The 25,936-nt window shown below is 43.7% G+C and overlaps 1 protein-coding gene across 3 annotated transcripts in view; it reads right to left on the bottom strand.

The window, feature by feature from the left end:
* Positions 1 to 13,427: 13,427 nt before the first annotated feature.
* The window catches only part of ABCC2 (ATP binding cassette subfamily C member 2), a 65,157-nt gene continuing 52,648 nt past the window's right edge, over positions 13,428 to 25,936 (bottom strand). For 2 of the 3 annotated variants that reach the window (XM_039465365.2, XM_074382739.1), the window contains 6 exons: positions 25,606 to 25,707; positions 25,040 to 25,183; positions 23,475 to 23,633; positions 21,973 to 22,139; positions 17,415 to 17,609; positions 13,428 to 16,413 (listed from right to left, as the gene is read on the bottom strand). In XM_039465365.2, the coding sequence (XP_039321299.2) occupies positions 16,284 to 16,413; positions 17,415 to 17,609; positions 21,973 to 22,139; positions 23,475 to 23,633; positions 25,040 to 25,183; positions 25,606 to 25,707 (897 nt within the window). In that variant the 3' untranslated portion in view covers positions 13,428 to 16,283. Of the gene's footprint in view, positions 16,414 to 17,414; positions 17,610 to 21,972; positions 22,140 to 23,474; positions 23,634 to 25,039; positions 25,184 to 25,605; positions 25,708 to 25,936 lie in introns of those variants that run through there. The other variant, XR_012512915.1, reaches the window with a different exon arrangement.

Genomic DNA, 25,936 nt, shown 5'->3' with positions numbered 1-25,936 from the left:
AGACTCCCACAGATAATAGTGGGACACTTTAACCCCCGCCCCCCGTCAGTATTAGAGCAATGAGACAGAAAACTAACAAGGATATCCAAGACTTAAACTCAGCTCAGGACCAAGCGGACCTAATAGACATCTACAGAACTCTCCACCCCAAATCAACAGGTTATACATTCTTTTCAGCACCACATCGCACTTACTCTAAAATTGACCACATAATTGGAAGTAAAACACTCCTCAGCAAATGCACAAGAACGGAAATCATAACAGTCTCAGACCACAGTGCAATCGAGTTAGAACTCAGGATTAAGCAGCTCACTCAAAACCACACAACGACATGGAAACTGAACAGCCTGCTCCTGAATGAGTATTGGGTAAATAACAAAATTAAGTCAGATATAAAGAAGTTCTTTGAAACCGATGAGAACAAAGAGACAAATCGACCTGAATCTCTGGGACACAACTAACGCAATATTCAAGGGGAAATTTATAGCACTAAATGCCCACGTCAGAAAGCTGGAAAGATCTAAAATTGACACCCTAACATCACAATTAGAAGAACTAGAGAAGCAAGAGCAAACCAATTAAAAAGCTAGCATTAGACAAGAAATTAGGATCAGAGCAGAACTAAAGGAGATAGAGACACGAAAAACCCTTTAAAAAAATCCATGAATCCAGGCGCTAGCTTTTTGAAAAGATTAATAAAACAGACTGCTAGCTAGACTAATCAAGAAAAGAGATCAAGGCCGGGCGCGGTGGCTCAAGCCTGTAATCCCAGCACTTTGGGAGGCCGAGGCGGGTGGATCACGAGGTCGAGAGATCGAGACCATCCTGGTCAACATGGTGAAACCCCGTCTCTACTAAACATGCAAAAAAACTAGCTGGGCATGGTGGCGCGTGCCTGTAATCCCAGCTACTCAGGAGGCTGAGGCAGGAGAATTGCCTGAGCCCAGGAGGCGGAGGTTGTGGTGAGCCGAGATCGTGCCATTGCACTCCAGCCTGGGTAACAAGAGCAAAACTCCATCTCAAAAAAAAAAAAAAAAAAGAAAAAAAAAAAAGAAAAGAGATCAAATAGATATGATAAAAAATGATAAAGGGGACCGGGTGCGGTGGCTCAAGCCTGTAATCCCAGCACTTTGGGAGGCCGAGGCGGGCGGATCACGAGGTCAAGAGATCGAGACCATCCTGGTCAACATGGTGAAACCCCGTCTCTACTAAAAATACAAAAAATTAGCTGGGCATGGTGGCACGTGCCTGTAATCCCAGCTACTCAGGAGGCTGGGGCAGGAGAATTGCCTGAACCCAGAGTTTGCGGTGAGCCAAGATCGCGCCATTGCACTCCAGCCTGGGTAACGAGCGAAACTCTGTCCAAAAAAAAAAAAAAAAAAAAAAAAGATAAAGGGGATATCACCATTTATCCCACAGCAATACAAACTACCATCAGAGAATACTATAAACACCTCTCTGCAAATAAACTAGAAAATCTAGCAGAAATGGATAAATTACTGGACACATACACCCTCCCAAGACTAAACCAGAAAGAAGTTGAATCCCTGAATAAACCAATAAGTAGTTCTGAAATTGAGGCAGTAATTAATAGCCTACTAACCAAAAAAAGCCTAGGACCAGATGGATTCACAGCAGAATTCTACCAGGGGTAAAAAGAGGAGCTGGTACCATTCCTTCTGAAATGATTCCCAAAAATAGAAAAAGAGGGACTTGTCTCTAACTCATTTTATGAGACCAGCATCATCCTGATATAAAACCTGGCAGAGACAACAAAAAAAGAAAAATTCAGGCCAATATTCCTGATGAACATTGATGTGAAAATCCTCCATAAGATACTGGCAAACTGAATCCAGCTGTACATCAAAAAGCTTATCCACCACGATCAAGTCAGCTTCATCCCTGGGATGCAAGGCTGGTTCAACATACACAAATCAATAAACATAATCTGTCACATAAACAGAACCAGTGACAAAAACCACATGATTATCTCCATAGATGCAGAGAAGGCCTTCGACAAAATACAACATCCCTTCATGCTAAAAACTCTCAATAAACTAGATAGTGATAGAACGTATCTCCAAATAATAAGAACTATTGGCTGGGCACGGTGGCTCAAGCCTGTAATCCCAGCACTTTGGGAGGCCGAGGCGGGTGGATCACAAGGTCGAGAGATCGAGACCATCCTGGTCAACATGGTGAAACCCCGTCTCTACTAAAAAATACAAAAAACTAGCTGGGCGTGGTGGCGCGTGCCTGTAATCCCAGCTACTCGGGAGGCTGAGGTAGGAGAATTGCCTGAGCCCAGGAGGCGGAGGTTGCGGTGAGCCGAGATCGCGCCATTGCACTCCAGCCTGGGTAACAAGAGCGAAACTCCATCTCAAAAAAAAAAAAAAAAAAAAAAAAAAAAAAAAAAAAAAAACTATTCATGACAAGCCCACAGCAAATATCATACTGAATGGGCAAAAGCTGGAAGCATTCCCTTTGCAAACCGGCACAAGACAGGGATGCCCTCTCCCACCACTCCTATTCAACGTACTCTTAGAAGTTCTGGCCAGGGCAATCAGGAAAGGGAAAGAAATAAAGGTATTCAAACAGGAAGAGAAGAAGTCAAAGTGTCTGTTTTCAGAGTACATGGTTGCATATTTAAAAAACCCCACTGTCTCAGTCTCAAAACTTCTTAAACTGATAAGCAACTTCAGCAAAGTCTTAGGATATAAAATCAATGTGCAAAAATCACAGGCATTCCTATGTGCCAACAATAGACAAGCAGAGAGCCAAATCATGAGTGAACTCTCATACACAATTACTACAAAGAGAATCAAATAGGTATACAACTTACAAGGGATGTGAAGGATCTCTTCAAGGAGAGCTACAAACCACTGCTCAAGGAAACGAGAGAGGACACAAACAAATGGAAAAACATTCCATGCTCATGGATAGGAAGAACCAATATAATGAAAATGGTCATACTGCCCAAAGTAATTTATAGATTTAATGCTATTCCTATCAAGCTACCACTGACTTTCTTCACAGTATTAGAAAAAACTTTAAATTTCAGATGGAACCAAAAAAGAGCCTGTTTAGCCAAGACAATCCTAAGCATAAAGAACAAAGCAGGAGGCGTCACACTACCTGACTTCAAACTATACAACAAGGCTACAGTAACCAAAACAGCATGGTACTGGTACCAAAACAGATATATAGACTAGTGGAACAGAACAGAGACCTCAGAAGTAACACCACACATCTACAACCATCTCATCTTTGACAAATCTGACAGAAACAAGCAATGGGGAAAGGATTCCCTATTTAATAAATGGTGCTAGGGAAACTGGCTAGCCAAATGCAGAAAACAGAAACTGGACCCCTTCCTTACACCTAATGCAAAAATTAGCTTAAGTTGGATTAAAGACTTAAATGTAAAATCCAAAACCATAAAAACCCTAGAAGAAAACCTATGCAATACTATTCAGGACATAGGTATGGGCAAAGACTTCATGACTAAAACACCAAAAGCAATTGCAACAAAGCCAAAATTGACAAATGAGATCTACTTAAACTAAAGAGCTTCTACACAGCGAAAGAAACTATCATCAGAGTGAAAAGGCAGTCTACAGAATGGGAGAAAATTTTTGCCATCTACCCATCTGACAAAGGGCTAACATCCAGAATCTATAAGGAACTTAAATTTACAAGAAAGAAAAACAACCCCATCAAAAAGTGGGCAAAGGATATGAACAGACACTTCTCAAAATGACATTTATGCATCCAACAAACATAAATAAAAGCTCATCATCACTGGTCATTAGAGAAATGCAAATCAAAACCACAATGAGGCAATTCCTCAAGGATCTAGAACCAGAAATACCATTTGACCCAGCAATCCCACTACTGGGTACATATACCCAAAGGATTGTAAATTATTCTACTATAAAGACACATGCACACATATATTTATTGCAGTATTATTTACAATAGCAAAGACCTGGCACCAACCCAAATGCCCAATCATGATAGATCAGATAGAGAAAATGTGGCACATATACACCATGGAATACTATGCAGCCATAAAAAAGGATGAATTCATGTCCTTTGCAGGGACATGGTTGAATCTGGAAACCATTATTCTCAGCAAACTAACACAGGAACAGAAAAACCAAACACCATATATTCTCATTCATAAGTGGGAGCTGAACAATGAGAACACATGGACACGGGGAGGGGAACATCATACACCAGGGCCTGTTGTGGGGGTGAAACAAGGGGAGGGAGAACATTAGGACAAATACCTAATGCATATGGGGCTTAAAACCTAGATGACAGGTTGATAGGTGCAGCAAACGACCGTGGCACGTGTATACCTATGTAACACACCTGTACATTCTGCACATGTATCCCAGAACTTAAAGTAAATTTTTTTTTAAAAAAGGCCAGGGGCAGTGCCTCACGCCTGTAATTCCAGCACTTTGGGAGGCCGAGGCGGACAATCACCTGAGGTTGGGAGTTTGAGACCAGCCTGACCAACATGGAAAACCCATCTCTACAGAACATACCAAAAAACAAACAAACAAACAAACAAACAAAAAAAAAACAGCTGGGCAAGGTGGCACATGTCTGTAATTCCAGCTCCTCGGAAGACTGAGTCAGGAGAATCACTTGAACCTGGGAGGCAGAGGTTGCAGTGAGCCAAGATCACACCATTGCACTCCAGCCTGGGCAGCAAGAGCAAAACTCCATCTCAAAAAATAAAATGATTTTTAAAAAGGACACACAACTTAAAAAAGAGACATTAAACAACAGATGGTGGCAAGGTTGTAGAGAATGGGAATCCCTTGTGCACAGTTGATAAGAACATAAATTGGTACAGCAACTATAGAAAACTCTATGGAAATTCCTCAAAAAATAATAGAACTATCGTATTATCTAGCAATTCCACTACTGGGTATATATCCAATAGAAAGGAAATCAATATATCAAAGGGATCCCTGCACTCCCATGTTTATTGCAGCACTATTCACAATAGCTGAAATATGGACTCAACCTAAGTGCACGTCAATGGATGAATGGATACAGCAAATATGGTACAGGCCAGGTGCGGTGGCTCACACCTGTAATCCCAGCACTTTGGGAGGCCAAGGTGGGCAGATCACCTGAGGTTAGGAGCTCAAAACCAGTCTGGGCAATATAGTAAAACCCCGGCTCTACTAAAAATAAATTAGCCAGCCATCATGATACACACCTGTAGTCCCAGCTACTTGGGAGGGTGAGGCAAGAGAATTGCTTGAACCTGGGAGGCAGAGGTTACAGTGAGCCGAGATCACTCCACTGTTCTGTAGTCTGGGCAACAGGCCAAGACCATCTCCAAAAAAGAAAAATTGGGGAGATATATACACAATGAATTATTCAGCAGTAAAAAGTACGGCATTCATCTGCAGCAACATGATGGCACTCCAATCATTAAGGGAAATGAGGCAAGGACAGGAAGACAAATACTACATGTTCTCACTCATATGTGGGAGCCAAGACAGCAGATCTCATGAAGACAGAGACTAATGTTTACCCTTCCCAGAGGCCGGAAGGGCAGGGGGAAAGGGAGAGGAAGAGAGCCTGATTCATGGGCACAAATACACGGTTCAATAGAAGAAATAAACTCTAGGGTTGGATAGATTGGTAGAGTGACTGTAGTTTATAATAGTCTACTCTAGATTTCAAAACAGCTCAAAGAATGTGGAGAAAAGGAACCCTTGTACACTCTATTGGTGAGAATGTCAATTAGAGCAGCCACTGTAGAAAACAATATGTAGGTTCCTCAAAAAATTAAGAATAAGAATACCATATGATTCAGCAATCCCTCCACTGGGATTCCAGAGGAAATGAACTTGGCGTGTTGAGGAGATATCTGCACTCCCATGTTCACAGCAACGTTATTTGCAATAGCCGAGATATGGAATCAATCTATGTCCTTCACCAGATCAATGGACAAAAATCACGGTTCATATACACAAAGGGATATTATTCAGACTTAAAAAGAAGGAAGTCTTGTCATTTGCAACAACTTAAATGAACCTGGAGGGTGTTTTATTAATTAAAATAAGCCAGGCAGGGCAGCTTATGCCTGTAATCCTAGCACTTTGGGATGGCTTGAGCCCAGGAGTTCGACCAGCTTGGGCAACACAGCGAAACCTGTCTCTACAAAAAAACAAAAACACAGAAAAAAACCTCCCAAAAATTAGCTGGGTATAGTGGTGTACATCTATAGACCCAGCTGTTTGGGAGGCTCAGGTGGGAGGATCACCTAAGCCCCAGGAGCTGAGGCTGCAGGGAGCTGTGATTGTGCTACTACACTCCAGTCTTGGGTGACTGAGTGAGACCCTATCTCAAAAAAAAGAAGAAAAAAAAAGCCAGGCACAGAAAGACAAACATTACAAGATGTCATGTGTATGTGGAATATAAAAATGAACTCACAGAAGCAGAGAATAGAATGGCGGTTACCATGTGCTGGGGGAGTAAAGTCGGGGTTGGTAGATGTTGGTCAAATAATTTAAAATTTTGGTCAGACAGCAGGAGTAAGTTCAAGACATTTATCATACAACATGGCGACTATAGTTAATATAGCATGTTGAAAATCACTGTGAGGTTTTGTTCTCACTACAAAATAATAAGCATATGGGGTATGCCTATGTTAATTAGCTCAATGTAGCTATTTTACAACATACATTTTAAAATTTGTACACACCATCCTGGCCAACATAGTGAAACCCCGTCTCTACTAAAATAAAAAAATTAGCTGGGGGCGGTGGTGCGCGTCTGTAGTCCCAGCTACTCGGGAGCCTGAGGCAGGAGAATTGCTTGAACCCGGGAGGTGGAGGTTACAGTGAGCTGAGATGGAGCCACTGCACTCCAGCCTGGCACCTAGCGACAGAGCAAAACTCTGTCTCAAAAAGAAAACAAAACAAAACCTTGTATACAAATATATACATTTTTTTGGGTCAATTAAAAAAAAAAATGCTACAACATTGCCTGACACAAACAATACATTGGAGAGGTTTGAGGTCCACGTCAAGGAATTTAGAGTTGTCAGGTAATAAACTCCTGAAGGTTTTTAAGGGGATGGCCTGTTTTAAGAACGCTAAATAGCAACAGGTTGCTGTGGAGGGAGAACAGATCAAAGGCAGGAAAAGCCAAAGAATGGGAAAATAAACCAACCGATTTGGGCATAAGATTGAGAATGGAAAAAAATCAGCATCTATCAAGAATATGAAATTGAAGAAATAATGGAATCACAGGCAAAAGGAAGATAATTGGGATGGGAGCGCCTGCGAGTCTTTGTAACTTTAGCTAAATGTAAGTATTCCATAGTACTGTGAAATCCGTGTGGTTACTTCATCTCAGTAAATGATTTTTGATAATTAAAAAAAGATGAGTTTTGTTTTAAATACTAGATGTCTTCTAGTATTAACATGTGACCTGCAGAGCCAGAAACAGTGGCTCAAGCCTTTAGTCCTAGCTGCTTGGGAGGCTGAGGCAGGAGTATCCCCTTCAGCCCAGGAGTTCCAGGCTACAGTAAACTATGATGGGACTACTGCACTCCAGCCTGGGCAAAAGCAAGAACCTGCCTCTTTAAAAAAAAAAAAAAAAAAAAAAAAAAGTCTCCAGGCCAGCAGCATTACCATTACCACCACCGGTGAGCTCACTGGAACTGCAGGGCCCACCCCGGCGGCATTACAGAATCAAAGTCCATTTTAACAAGATGCTCGGGTGACTTGCGTGCACATTAAAGCTTGAGAAGCACCTGTTTAGACAACTTTTTAAAGCAGGACTGTTTAATTCTAATAAAAGTAGAATTTACAAAAAGCAAGGAAGGAAAGGGTGTCAGGTGTTTCAGACACTCTAGAAGGAAATGTTGAAGTAAATTCTGAAATCCAGCTTGCTGGCTTATCTCCTGATTTTTCTCCCCTGTCTAGAAGTAGCTCTTCAGTTGTGCTTTATTCCAGGAATCCCGAGACAGGGGCTGATGGTGGGAACCTATCACGTGTACATGTAGATATCGGGCCTCCTCTCTGATTATTGTATGTAGATATCTGTTCCTCTCAAGTTACTGTGAAACTCCAATGAGATGATGTCCACAAACTTTCATGAAATGTGAGCTCCAGAGGAGCTCAGTCTCAGTAAGGATTGAATTTTGTGTCACCCCATTTTAATTAATTGTGTAACTTGGATTCTGTTGGTGTGGGTTGTTAGTTCAGGGTCAGGAGTATAAACCGCCTTAGAAGGAAACAGTGGAGCTCTGAACTGTGTTTCACTTGCAGAACCTTATGCCTGAGGACCGAGAAATCTCCAGCTTTATTTATTTTTTGAGATGGAGTTTTCTTCTTATTGCCCAGGCTGGAGAGCAATGGCATGATCTCGGCTCACCGCAACCTCCCCGTCCCAGGTTCAAGCAATTCTCCTGCCTCAGCCTCCCGAGTAGCTGGGATTACAGGAGCACGCCACCACGCCCAGCTGATTGTGTTTTTAGTAGAGACAGGATTTCTCCATGTTGGTCAGGCTGGTCTCAAACTCCCAATCTCAGTTGATCCACCTGCCTCGGCTTCCCAAAGTGCTAGGATTACAGGTGTGAGCCACTGAGCCCGGCCTAAATCTCCAGCTTTAAATACTTTATGCTAAATCCCCTCTCTGGCCCCTACATAACTCAGGGGGTGTTAAGCTCTTTCACCTGTTGGTATATGATGCTGCTGAAGTTTTCATGGTTTTACTTTTCCACGTGCAACAGGTCACCCAGTGCCGCAGAGCAGAGGCAGCAGACTCCAATCTGTCTGAGCCGCTGGCTTATTTCCCACAGCCTGCTGGAGGCTTTCTGCAATTGTTAGTGCAGATCAGTATTAGTGTTTTACATATGTCAAGAAGGGGGTTTTTCACAAGTTGCAAATTTTGCAAGCTACATAGGGGTACCTATACCTTAACACTCAAGAGATGACCCTCAAGGAGACAGGGTCAGAATTATTGCCTTCCCAGCGACAGGCTGTGGAGTGGTTGTGGAAGGGAGCAAGCCTCTGTCAGAGTCGCAGCAATGGGTTCATTCAGGCAACATTTCTGGGGAGTAGGCAGGTGTGAGACCCTGCAGCCCACTTGACAGGTCTGTAGATGGAGCAGGACCACTGCACAGAGCGGTGCCTGTGGACCACCACACCTCGGTTCCCCACCCGAGCATTTCCCACAGCAACCACCCCAAAGGTCCAGGATTAGGGAAGCTGAGAGTGAGAAATTCTCAATCTGCCATCGCCAAAAACAACAGGACTCACTTTGACAAGCGCCCTCGCTACAGCTTTCAGTTGAGACCAAAAAAACACTTGAAACTGTTCAAACCGAGTAAGATTTTTGCCATTTGATAGAAAAGACGCCAGGCATGAGCATTGCAACCAACCTTTAGCTGGGCTTAAAAGGCAGCATGACCCTCTACATATTCAAACTACAGGGGGATTTAAGGAAGAAAATCCATGAATTGGCGTTAAACTGACTTTAGCTGAGGAACTGTGGCGGTTTTATCGCAGCTAGTTGGGAAGTTTCCTATTGCTATAACAAGTTACCACAAATTTAGTGGCTTAAAACAAATTTACCTCAGCATAAGTCAGAGGTTCAAAGTTAGTCTCACCGGGCTAAAGTCAAGGTGTTGGAAGAGCTGGTTCCTCACAGAGGCTCCAGGGGAGAATTTTTTTCCTTACCTTTTCCGACTCCTAAGGTCTGCATGCCTTGGCTTGTGGCCACTCCCTCCATCTTCAAAGCCAGCAGCGTGACCCCCTCAGCCGTCTCTCTCCATCCGTCATCACAGCACCTTCTCACGCCCACTGTCCTGCCTCTTTTATAAGAACGCTGTGATTACGTTGAGCCCAGCTGGCCAATCCAAAGTACTCTCCCCATCTGGAGACCCTTAACTTAATCACATCAGTCCTTTTTTTTCTAGGGAAGGTGGCATATCACAGGCTTTGAAAATTAGGATATGGACATCTTAGAGGACCATTATTCGATCACAGGTCTGAAGTCACAAGACATTTTAAAGACAAATAGTCTTTTTGAGAATGCAGTCATGACCCAGTCCAGACTACATTGGTAGCTCTAGAGCAGTGGTCAGCAAACCTGTTCTTTAAAGGGCCAGATAGTAAATATTTTAGGCTTTGTGGGCCAATTCCTCAACCCTGTATTGTAACATGAAAGCAGGCATAGATGACAAAGAAACAAAGGAGCATGGCTGTGTTCCAATAAAACTTTATTTGCAAAAACAGGTAGCAGGCCAAATTTGGCCCTAGAGCCATACCCCTATTCTAGGTCCAACTAAAATGAAAGAATTCTGTTCAACCATAAGCATTGGAGTCAAGTATGCAGAGAATTAGACTGTTAGGTAAAGGAGAATGAACAGCTGGCCAGAGAGTAATTAGTTTACAGGTTGGACCTAATAATTGTGTCAACCAGGCAAATATTTATTAGACCACAAAGTGCCTTTCTGATACCAGAATGCAAACCCTGACAAACGATACCACAGGTTACCTGCAGGTGAGCACTCAAAAAGAAGCCAGTCAGGCGAAGCTACTGTTTAGCACCAGGTATCATGAGCAATACCTGTGACCAGAGTTAATAGTACAACCGGTGAACAACTCCGCAATCTCTTGACAACCAAGCTGTTTCCCGAAGAAGGAGTGTCTGTAGCAGGTGTGTCCGACTCAGGGCCTGTGGGCCGCATGTGGCTTATGGCTTTGAATGCGGCTCAACACAAATTTGGAAAATTTCTTAAAATATTTTCTGATTTTTTTTGCAATTTTATTTATTTTTATTTTTATTTTTTAGCTCATCAGCTATCATTAGTGTTAGTGTGTTTTATGTCTGGCCCAAGACAATTCTTCCAAGGGAAGAAGAATTTTGGCTTCTTCCCAGGGAAGCCAAAAGATTGGACAGCCCCGGTCTACAGGCTTGAGCAGGAAGTAATTGTCCCAAAGATGGCTGCCACGCAGCAGGGCAGACGGATCTGAAATCCGTGACAGAGTTTGTCAGGCCTAATTGCCAAATGGGTATCATGAGAGAACCAGGAGGATTAATCAAGAGATTACCAGTGTGGTGACCAAGGCCTTGACTGTTTGTTAGAATTGAAGAAGGAGCTCTATTCTAGTTCATTTTCAAAATTCAGTAAGAATCAAACTAGCCTAGTTTTTCTTTTCTTCCTAAAACTCTATTTTTATGTTCGTTTACCTTAAAGAAACACTGCCAAACATATATTCCCAGTCTGGTCTCAAACTCCTGAGCTCAAACGATCCTCCTGCCTAGGCCTCCCAAAGTGATGAGGTTACAGATGTGAGCCACTGCACCCAGCCATTTTCTTTTTTCTACTTTTTCCATAAATAGTTGCTTTTTATATTGTAACAGTTAAATTCTACAGCATAACCAACTACTTGCATATGAAATTAAAAGGAAGGCTATGACAGTGGGTGCTTTTTACAGCCAATTGCTTCATGCACTTTTACAATCTTTTACTTATGATATTTTCTTTTCTTTTTTGGAGACAGAGTCCTACTCTGTTGCCCAGGCTGGAATGGAGTGGTGTGATCTCAGCTCACTGTAGCTTTGACCTCCTGGGCTCAAGCAATCCTTCCACCTCAGCCTCCTGAGTAGCTGGGACTACAAGCGCACACCACTACACCTTGCTAACTTTCTGTATTTTTTTTTTGTAGAGAGAGGTCTTGCCTTGTTGCTTAGGCTGGTCTTGAACTCTGGGGCTCAAGTGATCCCAGGCCTCCCAAAGTGCTGGGATTACAGATGTGAGTCACTGTGCTTGGCCTACTTATGGTATTTTCAAACAATATGAAATAGGAAACCTTCTGAACAATATGAACAATATGAAACCTTTCAAAAAACCAGTCTCGTGTCCATGTGGAAGACTAAACTCAGAGTAGAATATAGTCTTTGCCAATTAAATCTAAGCTGCAGTTTAGAGATTTAAATATCAATGTTTGTACAATACTGTTTGCTAATTCTAAAATAAATTCATGATCAGTATGCACGTGTGGTTAAATGTATTCTCATTCTATTGGTTAAATGTATTCTCATTCTATTATATAAACAAAACAAATTAATTCTAAGGATGTTTCCAAAATTTTTGGCAAAAATTATTCTGCCGAAAAGGTAGGCCTGCTGGTTTATTCTTACAGGTTTATTCTTTATATTCTTATAGACTTATTCTTCCTGTTGTGCCAATGCATCAGTGTAAAATTAGTTTGTTTTCTTTCACTCTTTTTATTGCTTCTGCAAAAGGGGACGCTGCTCAGCTGGTGTTGGTGTTGGGCTTGATGACACTGGTTCTGTGACTGTTGAAAAACTGCAAACTGAAATCAGTGTGGCTGCTTGTGAGAACTGCTGCTGCAGAGAAACTGTCAGAGTGATGCCGACAGAGCCAATAGAAAGAGCACGTTTTCTTCCTCATGCCGCCAGCGTCCAGTGTCCCTCCAGCGCCTCCTATTGTCAAAACTTAATAGGAATAGTAGGCAAAGCAGAAATGAGATGTTTAAGTCTCACCCCAGCATCAAAGAGCAAAATCTAAAAAGGGTAAATTTGAAACTGAGCGACAGTCACTTTAACAATGGACATAGGCTCCTTTACTGCTGAAATGCTATGCTTCCATGCACCCAGAAGAACTGGGAAGGGCACAGAAAGTGCCCAAAAGATCGGTGAAAACAGTGAAGCCGTGGTGGAATTTGGGAATGTATAGTTTTAGGTAGTTATCTAAAATTGTCTCTGATATTGGTTAAGTGAAATAAAGCTTATGAAAGGGATATTAATTAGGCCACAATGGAAAGTAATCTTTATTTAGTTTATATTAGCTTTTTTTTGAGATGGAGTCTTGCTCTGTCGCTTAGGCAGGAGTGTGGTACTATCTCGGCTCACTGCAACTTCCGCCTCCCAGGTTCAAGTGATTCTCCTGCCCTCAGCCTCCTATCTGTGATTGCAGGTGTATACCACCATGCTTGGCTAATTTTTGTATTTTTAGTAGAGATGGGGTTTCACCATGTTGGCCAGGCTGGTCTTGAACTCCTGACCTCATGTGATCCCTCCACTTTGGCCTCCCAAAGTGCTGGGATTACAGGTGTGAGCCACCACCCTGGCCTAGATAGCTTTTCAAAAATTTTTGGCACAGTGTTGGACATTTACTGGAAGCTAAATAAGTAAGTGATGGTTGTTTATCTTCAAAGTTCTCTGGTAATAAGTATACCAACATCAGCCTGGACCATTTTGCTTGAGAAACAAATTGAGAAAGTATCGGCCGGGTGTGGTGGCTCATGCCTGTAATCCAAGCACTTTGGAGGCCAAGGTGGGCAGATCACCTGAGGTCAGGAGTTCAAGACCAGCCTGACCAACATGGTGAAACCTTGTCTTTAAAAAAAAAAAAAAAGAGAGAAAGTATCAGGTGTCTCCTTCAGTTTCACTTTTATCCTGGTGCTTTCCCTAGCTTGCATTTCTCTGGCTTCTGCAGTCACAGAAACAGTTCCTTTGTTTTCAAAGTTCCTCCTGCTCCTCCAAATGCTATATGTCTAAACACTCGTTTAAGAAGCAAATTGGAAAGTTTACATGTATGGAATATGTTTTCAAAGTAAACACTAAAAAAAAAAATTTTTTTTTAAGCCACTTAGAAAAAAAGCACTGTTTTTTGAAATTCTAATGATCAGAAAGAACAGATGGTAAAAACATGGTTAGCTACCTGGCAGTGAAATAGCGGAGTAAAAGAAATAAGGGAAGTGAGGATAATGATGATGATACTGGATTGAAAGAGCAACAGAGACTGGAAAATCAGGAAAAAAGAACAAAGATCAATAGCAGAGATAAAGAACATGACTTAGCTCTTACAGAGATTTACAGGTATTGTATTAATCTTAACATGCTATTTTTTTTCCCCCACAAATAGGATGCATTTTACCAACAACGCATGCCAGAGTTTAACTGGCAGTATCCTTTCTTTGTGGTATAGAAAATAATAGGTATTTTACAATTGATGGCATCTTAGATTAATATATGCTAATCTGCAATTTACAGGAGCTACATTTCATGTGCATAAGCAGGTATAGATCTGAAAATCTACCTGTAAAAATCAGCCAACATTTATAGAATAGTCACAATGTACTAGACCTAGTTTGCAGAATTAGGGAGGGGATTCTCCATGAATAGTGACCCCCCAACCAGCCAACACATCAATATTTATACAACTTTGTTGACCACCATCTATGCTGTGATTCAAAATCTAATTCACAGGGTTATGTGTGGGAGGCACACAAGTTTATCATACAAATGAGACAATTTGTGTGTGAAGGGGGAAACGATTATTATTTTGGGAAACTGACAACCCGTAACTATTCAGGGCAAGCAGAGGTATGTTTGCAATAGCTATATGCCCTTCCTTCTGGAAGTTTAATGCTGAGCACCTCACTAAACAGACAGTGAAATGCTGAATAAATAAAAAACTTTATCATTACATCACTGAAATGGAGGAAAGTATATGAGGGACCCAAAATAACATGACACAAAAGGCCCTAGGAGGTAAGGAAGGCCCAGAGCTTAGGCTGGCTTCTGAAATCTCCTGCCCAGGAGATCTTAAACTTCCACTTCGTTGATAATGTAGGATGCTAAGGCAAGAGATAAAGCCAAGGTCTGCCACGGTGCAGACTAAAACCCTCTGATGAACCTGTGTCATGAAAGGGTGATACCTGCAATGTACAAGTAGAGAAGACTAGATAATGCCGTGCAGAATGCAGAGGGAGTCCACAACAAGAGGCCCTCGTCTATCTTCAACCTATCACTCTCCCTTGGGAATTTGTAAATCACAAGCTGGCTCTTGTGCTGGATTGTGGCCTGAAGTTGCACTGTGTGGTTTGAAACCCCTTAGTGAAGAATTTCATTCAAAGAGGTTCTGGGTAATGCTCCAGGCAACAGGCTAAAGCTTTCCCAATTCCCTTAGGAAGAACTCATGGTCAATTTAGGCCTTAAAGAGTATCTACAGATAAAGTTTTAAGGAGAATTAGCTTATAATAAAAATGCACAAGACATACAAGGAAATAAAATACCATGAATAAAAACCAACAGAAACAACAGATAAAGAATCCAGACCTTGGAATTATCAGACATAATATTTAAAAGACGACTGGAAATGCAAATACCCCAAAAACATGAAAATATATTCATCCTCAATAGATAGCAGGGAAATACAAATGAAATTCTCTGTGATACATCAATTCATATTCATCAGATTGACAGCAATGTTTTCAGTTGGCATTACCAGTTTGGCATCAGCTAGTTTTAGTGCATGTAAACATGTGCACATCCTCCATTCCTAGATTATACTCTCGAGAAACTCTTACATATATGCCAGGAGATGTAGAACAGAATGTCCATAGTAGTATTGTTTATAATTGTTAAAATCCTGAGTATGCTAATGATCTCAAGTGCTAAAACTGATAAATTATAGTATATTTATACAATACCAGACTGCAGAGCAGTGAAAAAAAATAACACACCTATTTGCATCACTATGGATGAATCTCAAATATAATATTGAACAAAAGAATCAAGTCACAGAAGATGTGGATGAGTCAGTCCATTTACATAAGTAAAAAAGGGTACACGTTGTTTAAAGATACCTCCGGGCCGGGCGCGGTGGCTCAAGCCTGTAATCCCAGCACTTTGGGAGGCCGAGGCGGGTGGATCACGAGGTCGAGAGATCGAGACCATCCCGGTCAACATAGTGAAACCCCGTCTCTACTAAAAATACAAAAAATTAGCTGGGCATGGTGGCCCGTGCCTGTAATCCCAGCTACTTGGGAGGCTGAGGCAGGAGAATTGCCTGAACCCAGGAGGCGGAGGTTGCGGTGAGCCGAGATCGCGCCATTGCACTCCAGCCTGGGTAACAAGAGCGAAACTCTGTCTCAAAAAAAAAAAAAAAAAAAAAAAAGATACCTCCAAAGGTGATAAAACAGAAATGAAAGTAAAGGGAACAATTATCATGAAATTCAGGACAGTGGTTGTCCCTGGGAAGGTGCATAGCAAGGAAGTATGACTGAGGTAGATAATCGAGGGGTTTCTCAGGCACCTGGTGATATTTATTCATCCAGATAGTACGTTCATGGGTGTTCACTTATCCTTCTTCTTTAAAATGTACATTTTATATATACTTTTGTATGTATTCTGTATTTCACAAAAAATAAAGTAAGAAATTATTCTTATAGTCCTTTTCTAACCCATGGGGCCTGCTGCTAAAATTCTGTGCTGTTCACATTCTCAATGCCAGCTTCCTTGGCCATCAAATAAAACGGTCCAGGGGTTTGCAGCAGTTCTTCAGGGCTGCCATACTCTACGATCTTCCCACTGTCTAGGACCATTATCCTGAAACAAGGAAGAAAGAGATAAAAGTCTTAGAAAGTAGCATCTCAAGTCTGGGCATTTATAAGAACAACCAGGACTAAGTTGTGGTATAGTCAGACAAGGCTACAGAGCAGTGAAAATCAATGAGCCACAGCTATGCACATCAATGGATGAATTCTGCAACTACTGAACAAAAGAACCAAGTGATAGAAGAATAAAGGCAGTATGAGTCCATTTACATGCGTTTTTAAAAGCAGTACACATTGTTTAACGATAGATTGGTTTACAAAGGGTGCCTATCATCTCCAAACAGCTTTCTAAGATCACTGACTTTTGAATGTAATATGACACAGCTGGAAGGAACGGAACGTTTCTAGCTATTTTACAGAGCAGCAGCTGAGGCTCAGGATGGCTGGGAAGGTCTACAGTCAACATCTGCTACTCACGGCTTGAGCTTCCACCTCCCTATCCCCAGTTAATTGTTACAACACTCAGTTTCCTATTTTACCCTCAAGATATGAATAGTTCCCTTAATCCTATTCACTTACATTAACTTGATATAAAATTTTGGCCAGATCACCTGACATCTCTCTGTTTTTATTTATTTATTTATTTTTGAGATGCAGTTTTGCTCTTGTTGCCCAGGCTGGAGTAAAATGGCGTGATCTCGGCTCACTACAACCTCCGGCTCCTGGGTTCAAGCACGTCTCCTGCCTCAGCCTCCTGAGTAACTGGGATTACAGGCATGTACAACCATGCCTGGCTAATTTTGTATTTTTAGTAGAGACGGGGTTTCTCCACATTGGACAGGCTGGTCTCGAACTCCTGACCTCAGGTGGTCCACCTGCCTCAGTATCCCAAAGTGCTGAAATTACAGGCATGAGCCACCGTGCCCAGCCTGTTTCTTCATCAGTAATATGGTGGTGGTTAAATCTGCTGCTGCCGGGTGTTTTCCAGCTGACACTGTTACTGTTGAGCAAGGGCTAAGTCGTACGTGTCAACCTCTGTCCCCCTCTACTTACTTGTCGCAGTCCATGATGGTGTGCAGCCTGTGGGCAATGGTGATCACTGTGCAGTGGGCGAACTCGTTTTGGATGGTTGTCTGAATGAGGTTATCTGTCTCTAGATCCACCGCAGCAGTGGCCTCATCAAGGACCAGGATCTTGGATTTCCGAAGCAGAGCCCTGCCCAGGCACAGCAGCTGCCTCTGGCCTATGCTGCAGCCAATAAAAGAAGCCATGTGTTAGTTCCCAAGGACGAAGGAAACATACAGGGCAGGGGGACCATTTTCATGTTCCAGATCAGACTTTCAAAACCCCCACTCCAAAATTCCCCTGGAACGTTTGGGCCTCTTCAACTAGCTGTTCATTGCTATTATGGGCATCGTTTTTCAAACTTTTCCAATTGAAAACCAACCCCAAGTACTTAACTAAAAAGTCTTATTTCGGCCAGGCGCAGTGGCTCATGCCTGTAATCCCAGCACTTTGGGAGGCCAAGGTAGGCGGATCACGAGGTCAAGACATTGAGACCATCCTGGCCAACCTGGTGAAACCCTGTCTCTATTAAAAATAGAAAAATTAGCTGGGCGTGGTGGTATGTGCCTGTAGTCCCAGCTACTCAGGAGGCTGAGGCAGGAGAATTATTACTTGAACCCAGGAGGCGAAGGTTGCAGTGAGCTGAGCTCCACCACTGTACTCCAGCCTGGCAACAGAGCAAGACTCTGCCTCAAAAAAAAAAAAAAAAAAAAAGGTCATATTTCTGGGTCCCTGCTTACTCCATCAGAGTGGGGAGGAGCCTAGAAATGGGCCTTTTTCCTAAGCACTTCAAGCCATTTTTACAATTAAACAAGTTTGGGCCAGGCGCGGTGGCTCAAGCCTGTAATCCCAGCACTTTGGGAGGCCGAGGCGGGTGGATCACGAGGTCGAGAGATCGAGACCATCCTGGTCAACATGGTGAAACCCCGTCTCTACTAAAAATACAAAAAAATAGCTGGGTGTGGTGGCGCATGCCTGTAATCCCAGCTACTCAGGAGGCTGAGGCAGGAGAATTGCCTGAACCCAGGAGGCAGAGGTTGCGGTGAGCCAAGATCACGCCATTGCACTCCAGCCTGGGTAACAAGAGTGAAACTCCGTCTCAAAAAAAGTTTGGAAAACACTGGCCCAGGTACAATGCTTCTTTATATTTGGTTTCAGTGATACCAACATTTCCAAAACAACATGAATGTCACCAAGTTTACTTTAGCAGTATTTGACCTGAAACCATTAATATAGGGTGACACTACACCAGAATGCCCCAATGGCATTTCTTTTCAGCCTTAGCAAATCCATTTATTATTTTAATGTGTAATTCTAGTCTCAAGGCTAATTATTTGTTCAAGCCCTTCTGCCTTGATTAGAGATGAAGCTATCTAATGAACATGATGTCTTGGTGTGAGATGCAATGTATGTGGAATTCAAATATGCTTGTAAAATGCAAATAGCTTTAATTTGCTAAAAGCCTGTAATGAAGGCTGGACCTCTTACTTACATAAAGAAGCTCTGGGAAATGATGTGAAGGAAATAGTCAGGAATTTGCGAATTGCTCTTTCCTGCTGTGGCCATTAGGGAACATATTAAACAGGGGGTGGCTAAAGTTCTGTGATTCTCTGTAAGAAAATTTCTGCAGGAGATGAGAAGTCACCCAAGATGAACTTCTAGCTTTCCCCTGTAATGTAAGATCAAATACACTGAAAAATGATTTGCTTAGCTTGCACCAAACTCATGCTTGGCCCAAAGTGTAATGTATACTTTGGACTTTAACAGATTGTTACTGAGGCCCCACTTTGGCTTTCAGCTGCTCCCTCCAAGCTGAACTTATCCATCATTCAACAGAGAAATGTACATTTTAGTCCCCTAGTCCAGATTTGAAACTCAGATCTGAAAGGAGCTTGGTGAGGAGAAAGACGGCATGTTTTTTTTTTTTTTTTTTTTTGAGATGGAGTTTTGTTCCTGTTGCCCAGGCTGGAGTGCAATGGCATAATCTTGGCTCGCTGTAACCTCCGCCTCCTGGGTTCAAGTGATTCTCCTGCCTCACCCTCCTGAGTAGCTGGGATTATAGGCATGTACCACCATGTCCAGCTAATTTTGTATTTTTAGTAGAGACGGGGTTTCTCCATGTTACCCAGGCTGGTCTCAAACTCCTAACCTCAGATGATCCGCCTGCCTCGGTCTCCCAAAGTGCTGGGATTACAGGCATAAACCACAGTGCCCAGCCTATGATTTTTGTTTTTACAAACCAGAAGTGTGAAGGCCTCCCTCCCATAGCACCCTACCGTAGTGTCCCACGTGTCCCCTCTGTAGCACAGACTGTGCTAGCATTTACTCACACAGATCTGTCTTCATTATGCTGTGAGTGCTGGAAGTCAGGGTTATGTCTCTGTTTGCCTTTGTATTTTCAGTGCCTGGCCCATAGTAGGTGTTATTACATTTTTGCTGACTGAGTGTTTGAATGATCTTTTATACTGGCCTAGAGATCTACTTAAGTCCTGCTAGCTCCTAGATCTGTTGTGGAGGGAAAGTAAACTGATGATGCTCTTCACCAGGGCTTGCAAGTGTTCCCTGGGGCTATACACTGAAATCACCTGGGTCCCCGATTCAATCGGTCTGGGCTACAGTTTAGGCACTGGGAGCTTTAAAGCTTCCTGGGTGATTTTAGCTTGCAGCCTAGTTAACCACAACACTCTAGGCATTGCTTCTCAAGTGTGATGTGCATAAAAATCACCTGGGAATCTTGCTAATATGCAGATTCTGTTGAGTAGGTCTACACCTGGAGATTCTGCACGTATAACAAGCTCCCAGGTGAAGCCAGAGCGACTGGTCCACAGTTACTGAGCCCTCCCCTCCTTCCTGAGCTTCAACTTGCAAATAGCCTATTCTTTGCCTACCACCACTGAGGCACCTGGGGCAGGAGCAAGACCTGTCCATGAGCAGTGGGCTTTGGCTGAGGGCAGAACTTCACTGTATAGAAGGAAAAACAAAAATGTTACAGGAAAAATGCCAGATCAACTTATTTAGGGACAGGCAAACTGTCCAGAAGTGAACTGTCAACTACATAAAAATGTTTTAGAAAGGTAAAAAGAGCTGTGAAAGCCAAGAGAGTCTTTTGTTGATTTCAGGTGTTTCAACAGTGCCTAAGGACTCATCTGCATGCTCTTTCTCAGTGGTTCTCAAACTGGGATGCCCTTAACAGCCTCGTGGGGATCCTTTAAAACTCCCCGTGTCGGCTGGGCACGGTGGCTCACGCCTGTAATCCCAGCACTTTGGGAGGCCAAGTCAGGTGGATCATGAGGTCAGGCTATCAAGACCACGCTGGCCATGGTGAAACTCTGTTTCTACTAAAAAATACAAAAAATTAGCTGAGTGTGGTGGCGCACCCCTATAGTCCCAGCTACTCAGGAGGCTGAGGCAGGGGAATCGCTTGAATCCGGGAGACGGAGGTTGCAGGGAGCTGAGATTGTGCCACTGCACTCCAGCCTGGTGAAAGAGCAAGACTCTCAAAAAACAAAACAAAACAAAACAAAAAACAAACCACAACCAATTCCCCATGTCTACTGTAGCCTCATACAATTAAATTAGACTCTAGGGTTGGACCAGGAATGAGACTATTTTCATACTGATTGTGCACAGCTGGGAGCCTCTGCTTTCTGTGGTTCTCCACAATCATGGGATGTGTAAGCTCACATTGTGTAATGTCATATGAGAAGTACATTTAATAACAAAGGTTTTCAAGAGTTGTTTTTTTTTAGATAGAGTCTTGCTCTGTCACCAGGCTGGAGTGCAGTGGCACGATTGCAGCTCACTGCAACCTCCACTTCTCAAGTTTAAGCGATTCTCCTGCCTCAGCCTCCCAAGTAGCTGAGATTACAGGTGCCTACCACCATGCCTGGCTACTTTTTGTATTTTTAGTAGAGACAGGATTTCACTGTGTTGACCAGGCTGGTCTCAAACTCCTGACCAAAGGTGATCCACCTGGCTCAGCCTCTCAGAGTGCTGGGATTACAAGCGTGAGCCACTGCGCCCGGCCAGTTTTTAAGAGTCTTGAACCTCCCTCTCTTTTTCCTTCCTTCATTCCTTTCTCTCACTCTGTCACCCCAGCTGGAGTGGTACAGTGGCGTGATCTTGGTTCGCTGCAACCTCTGCCTCCCAGGTTCAAGCAATTCTCTTGCCTCAGTCTCTCAGGTAGCTGGGACTACAGGTGCATACCACCATGCTCAGCTAATTTTTTGTATCTTTTTTTTTTTTTTTTTTTTAGAGGAGATGGGGTTTCACCATGTTCCCCAGGCTGGTTGCGAACTCCTGAGCTCAGGCAGTCCACACGCCTTGGCCTCCCAAAGTGCTGGGATTACAGGCATGAATCAATGCACCCAGCAAAGCACTTTCACACCTATTTTATCTTGTGAGTTCTATAACAGGGTCATTTTACACATTGAGAATTAGACCTGGATGACAATTCTATGCCAGGCACCACCTAACACAGGAACAGGAGGAGTGGCCCCTCACATCCCCTCACTGCATGCAGGGACAGCAGGCTATGGAGCATTACCTCAGGTTGCCACCGCCCTCTGTTACTTCATGGGATAACCCAAGTTGCAGGCCGGCCACGAAAGACTTGAGGTGAGCCAGCTCCAGGGCCTTCCAAATCTCCTCATCTGAGTAGTTGTTGAAAGGGTCGAGATTCATCCTCAGGCTTCCAGAGAACAGGATGGGGTCCTGCAAGTGAAGGGATGAGGGGGCTGTTGGGGCTCATGCCAGAAAGGACCTTGGAGTTCCTCGGGACTGGGAGAAGGCGGATGGGACTGGGAGAAGGCGGATGGGACTGGCCTGAGGTGGATTCCTGAGGCAGGAAGCTGGTTTGTGGTTGAGCTTCCACAAGGTTTTCCCTCCAAAGGGTTGGAGTGGCCACCAGCCAGGGGCTAGGCACAACGTTAAGATAAGTCCTTGGTTTGTTTTTGTTTTTGAGACTGAGTCTTACTCTGTTGCCCAGCTGGAGTGCAGTGGCAAGAACACCACGCACTGCAGCCTCGACCTCCTTGGCTCAACTGATCCTCCCACTTCAGCCTCCAAGGTAGCTGTAATCACAGGCACACACCACCACACCCGGCTGATTGTTTTTCTTTTCTTTTTTTTTGAGATGGAGTCTCATGCTTGTTGCCCAGGCTGGACTGCAATGGCATGATCTCGGCTCACTGCAACCTCCACCTCCCATGTTCAAGCAGTTCTCCTTCCTCAGCCTCCTGAGTAACTGGGATTATAGGAATGCACCACCACATTCGGCTGATTTTTTTTTTTTTTTTCATTTTTTGTAGAGAGGGGTTCTTGCCATGTTGCCTAAGCTGATCTTGAACTTCTGAGCTCCAGTGATTCACCTGCCTCAGCCTCCCAAACCAAAACTCATGGTTTCAAGGTAGAGGAAAGAACAGCACAGCTGCATGAGAAGATAACACGCTTTTAAAGAGGCTGGAGAAAAGACCGTATTGAACTGAGCAAATACTAGACAGACCAAAATTACCCACAGAGAAACTGGGCTGCAGTGGGCGGAGGAGGAAAGGTTCTGGCTGCCGGCGAGTGGAGAGGCCCCGCGGCAATCTTTATCTGGTAGGATCCAGAGGAAGCCGAGGGGAAGTCTTTCTTGCTGATGCACGAAGCGTTCCGCTTGCTGGCAGAAACCTGCAGCAAATTCCCTCCTCTATCTTTTAACCATAGCAAATGGGGAGTATAAAGCTTAATGGCTTCAAGCTTCAGCGGCAAAACTGCTAATGCTGATTGCAAAAGTCTTGCAAACTGTGATGGTCTATAGAAATGCTAAATAATCATCTGCTCTACTTGACTTCTGTTGTGTTGCTGCCACCTAGCGATCAGACTCAGGCAGCCACAAATGCGTATTTCCAAACATTTCAAAAACTTCAGTTCTGGAAACGACGTGTCCATCCTAGGCAACTAGCTCAGGTATCCTGAGTGGACTGCAGAAATGATAGTGCTGACTGAACAGACATCAAGAATAAGCTGCCCACCATGGCATGTGCCCGAGTAAGTTCTAGAGCTCACCTGGGGGATAATGGTCAGCTTCTCTCGAAGGTCGTGGAGCCCAATGGAAGCAATATCTACTCCATCAATGATGATCTGACCACCAGCAGCCTCTAAGATTCTGAAGAGGCAGTTTGTGAGGGATGACTTTCCAGCTCCTGTCCTTCCCACCACACCAATCTGTGAATACAGTTCGCTTATGCATTAGTTCCACACAGATTTCTTGGGGAAAGGTTATTTAGCCTGGGTATTCACAGTCACAGGTAGTAAGAGGCAGTGATTGGCTATTCCATCTTTAAGACATTAAACTGATTTTGGTTTGGGTGAGGAAAAAAGTACCCAGATGTCAGAAAAAGATCTCAAAAATCATTGTTTACTGAGAACTGTAGTCACTATTTGAAATGGACCTACTCAAGGCCGGGCGCGGTGGCTCAAGCCTGTAATCCCAGCACTTTGGGAGGCCGAGGCGGGTGGATCACAAGGTCGAGAGATCGAGACCATCCTGGTCAACGTGGTGAAACCCTGTCTCTACTAAAAATACAAAAAATTAGCTGGGCATAGTGGCGCATGCCTGTAATACCAGCTACTCAGGAGGCTGAGGCAGGAGAATTGCTTGAACCCAGGAGGCGGAGGTTGCGGTGAGCTGAGATCGCGCCATTGCACTCCAAAAAAAAAAAAGAAATGGACCTACTCAGCAGCTGTTGTTATACTTATTATTGGAAATTATAGATTTTAAAAAAATCCTTATTTATGGCAGGCATGGTGGCTTATGCCTATAATCCCAGCACTTTGGGAGGCCAAGGTGGGCAGATGACCTGAGGCCAGAAGTTCAAGACCAGCCTGATCAACATGACAAAACCCCATCTCTACTAAAAATATAAAAAATTAGCAAGGTGTGGTGGCACACACCTGTAGTCCCAGCCACTTGGGAGGCTGAGTCAGGAGAATCGCTTGAACCTGGCAAGTAGAGGTTGCAGTGAGCCGAGATTGTGCCACTGCACTCCAGCCTGGGTGACAGAGCGAGACTCCATTTCAAAAAAAAAGAAAAAAAATCCTTGTTTAGAAGTGAAGAGAAGGGAAGGATCAGGTCTGCCACCAGCTGAGAGCCAGAGTCTGATCCGGACCTCAGTGTCCTTGCTCATCAGACCCCAAGTCCTTGGAGCACAAGAGCGCCTAAGGAGGGTGCCTGACTTTGAAGACTAGGAGGAGAACTAGGTCATTCTTCCTTCAAGGACAACCCTCCGCCCTGCTATTCTCAACAGTTCCTTTGCCAGGCCTGGCACTCCCTCGTTTCCTTCCCGATTTCCTCTCTGCATACTGTGGACCTTATAGGAAAGGGGCTCTGGTCAGCTGGCTGGGAGGAGCTGAGTGGAAGACCCGACAGCTGCAGTAAGTCTGTGTGATTTCTGACTGCTATCCTTCCCTCTGGTACTGTGTCCCCATACTTCCCCAGGACAGAGGAAGTGCCCTGACCCTCTTCCTCCATCCAAATGATGAAGGCTCAGGGCCCAGCTGCTCTCCACTCTGCATACAATTGTTGTCTGATCACAAGGCCACCCATCCAGGCCTTCCTTCACTCTACCTACCTTCTCCATGCTACTGATGTCACAAGTGATCCCTTTGAGGACCAGATCCAGCTCAGGTCGGTACCGCACTTGGTAGTTGCTAAACTGGATGTTGCCTTTGCTGGGCCAATCTGGTGGAGGCCTCTTATCAGTCACCCAGGGTGCCTGGCAAGGAGACAAGGTGAGAAGTAAGCTTTATAAGGTGGCAACTCAGCCGAACAGTTCTTTTAGGACCCACGTCACAGAACAGGAAAAGGGTAGCAGCGGCCCAGCTACCTAATGGCCTCTGCATTTCATAGACTGAACTGGACTTGTACCTTTGGAAGTTTCCTTCCTTATTCAGTTAAAGAAAAATTATCCCACGAGCTTGTGTTGTAGATCTCCTTGGTATGTTCTAAGACCTGACTTCCCCTAAACCATTTCCTATTCTAAGTTTGAAGAAATTAGGTCCTTTGAGTTACAGGAAAGGAAACTTTAGGGGACCCATTACTAGCCCGTGCGAAATATGGAGACATTCTAGAGATGCGCTCTTGAAGGAGTTGCATGTTTTTTTGCCTTGTCCCTGGATTTTTCTAATTCCCCCTTACCTCATTTTCCACTTTTGTGTACTCAGTTATTCGCTCAACAGCCACAATGTTGGTCTCTATTTCTGATGTCATCCTCACTAGCCAGTTCAGGGTTTGTGTGATCTATAGAAAAACCAGAAGACTGAAAATCATCATCTTAGACACAGCAGCCAACTCCACTACTCAAACCACAAGGATGATCTAGTGCCTACTTTGTACCCAGCACTGTGCTGCGCTCTACAAGAGAGTAAGGAAAAGTGTAAGAAAGACAATCCTCGCCTCCTTGGGGAAGGAATTAAGAGCAGGGCATTGAATGGCTACAGAACAATTAGGTGTTCACACAAAGGGCAAT

The sequence above is a fragment of the Saimiri boliviensis genome, chromosome 12 (assembly GCF_048565385.1).
Source record: "Saimiri boliviensis isolate mSaiBol1 chromosome 12, mSaiBol1.pri, whole genome shotgun sequence".
NCBI classification, from domain to species: domain Eukaryota; kingdom Metazoa; phylum Chordata; class Mammalia; order Primates; family Cebidae; genus Saimiri; species Saimiri boliviensis.
The sequence above is the reverse complement of the archived record's forward strand: the minus strand, read 5'-3'. Positions and strand labels throughout refer to the sequence as shown.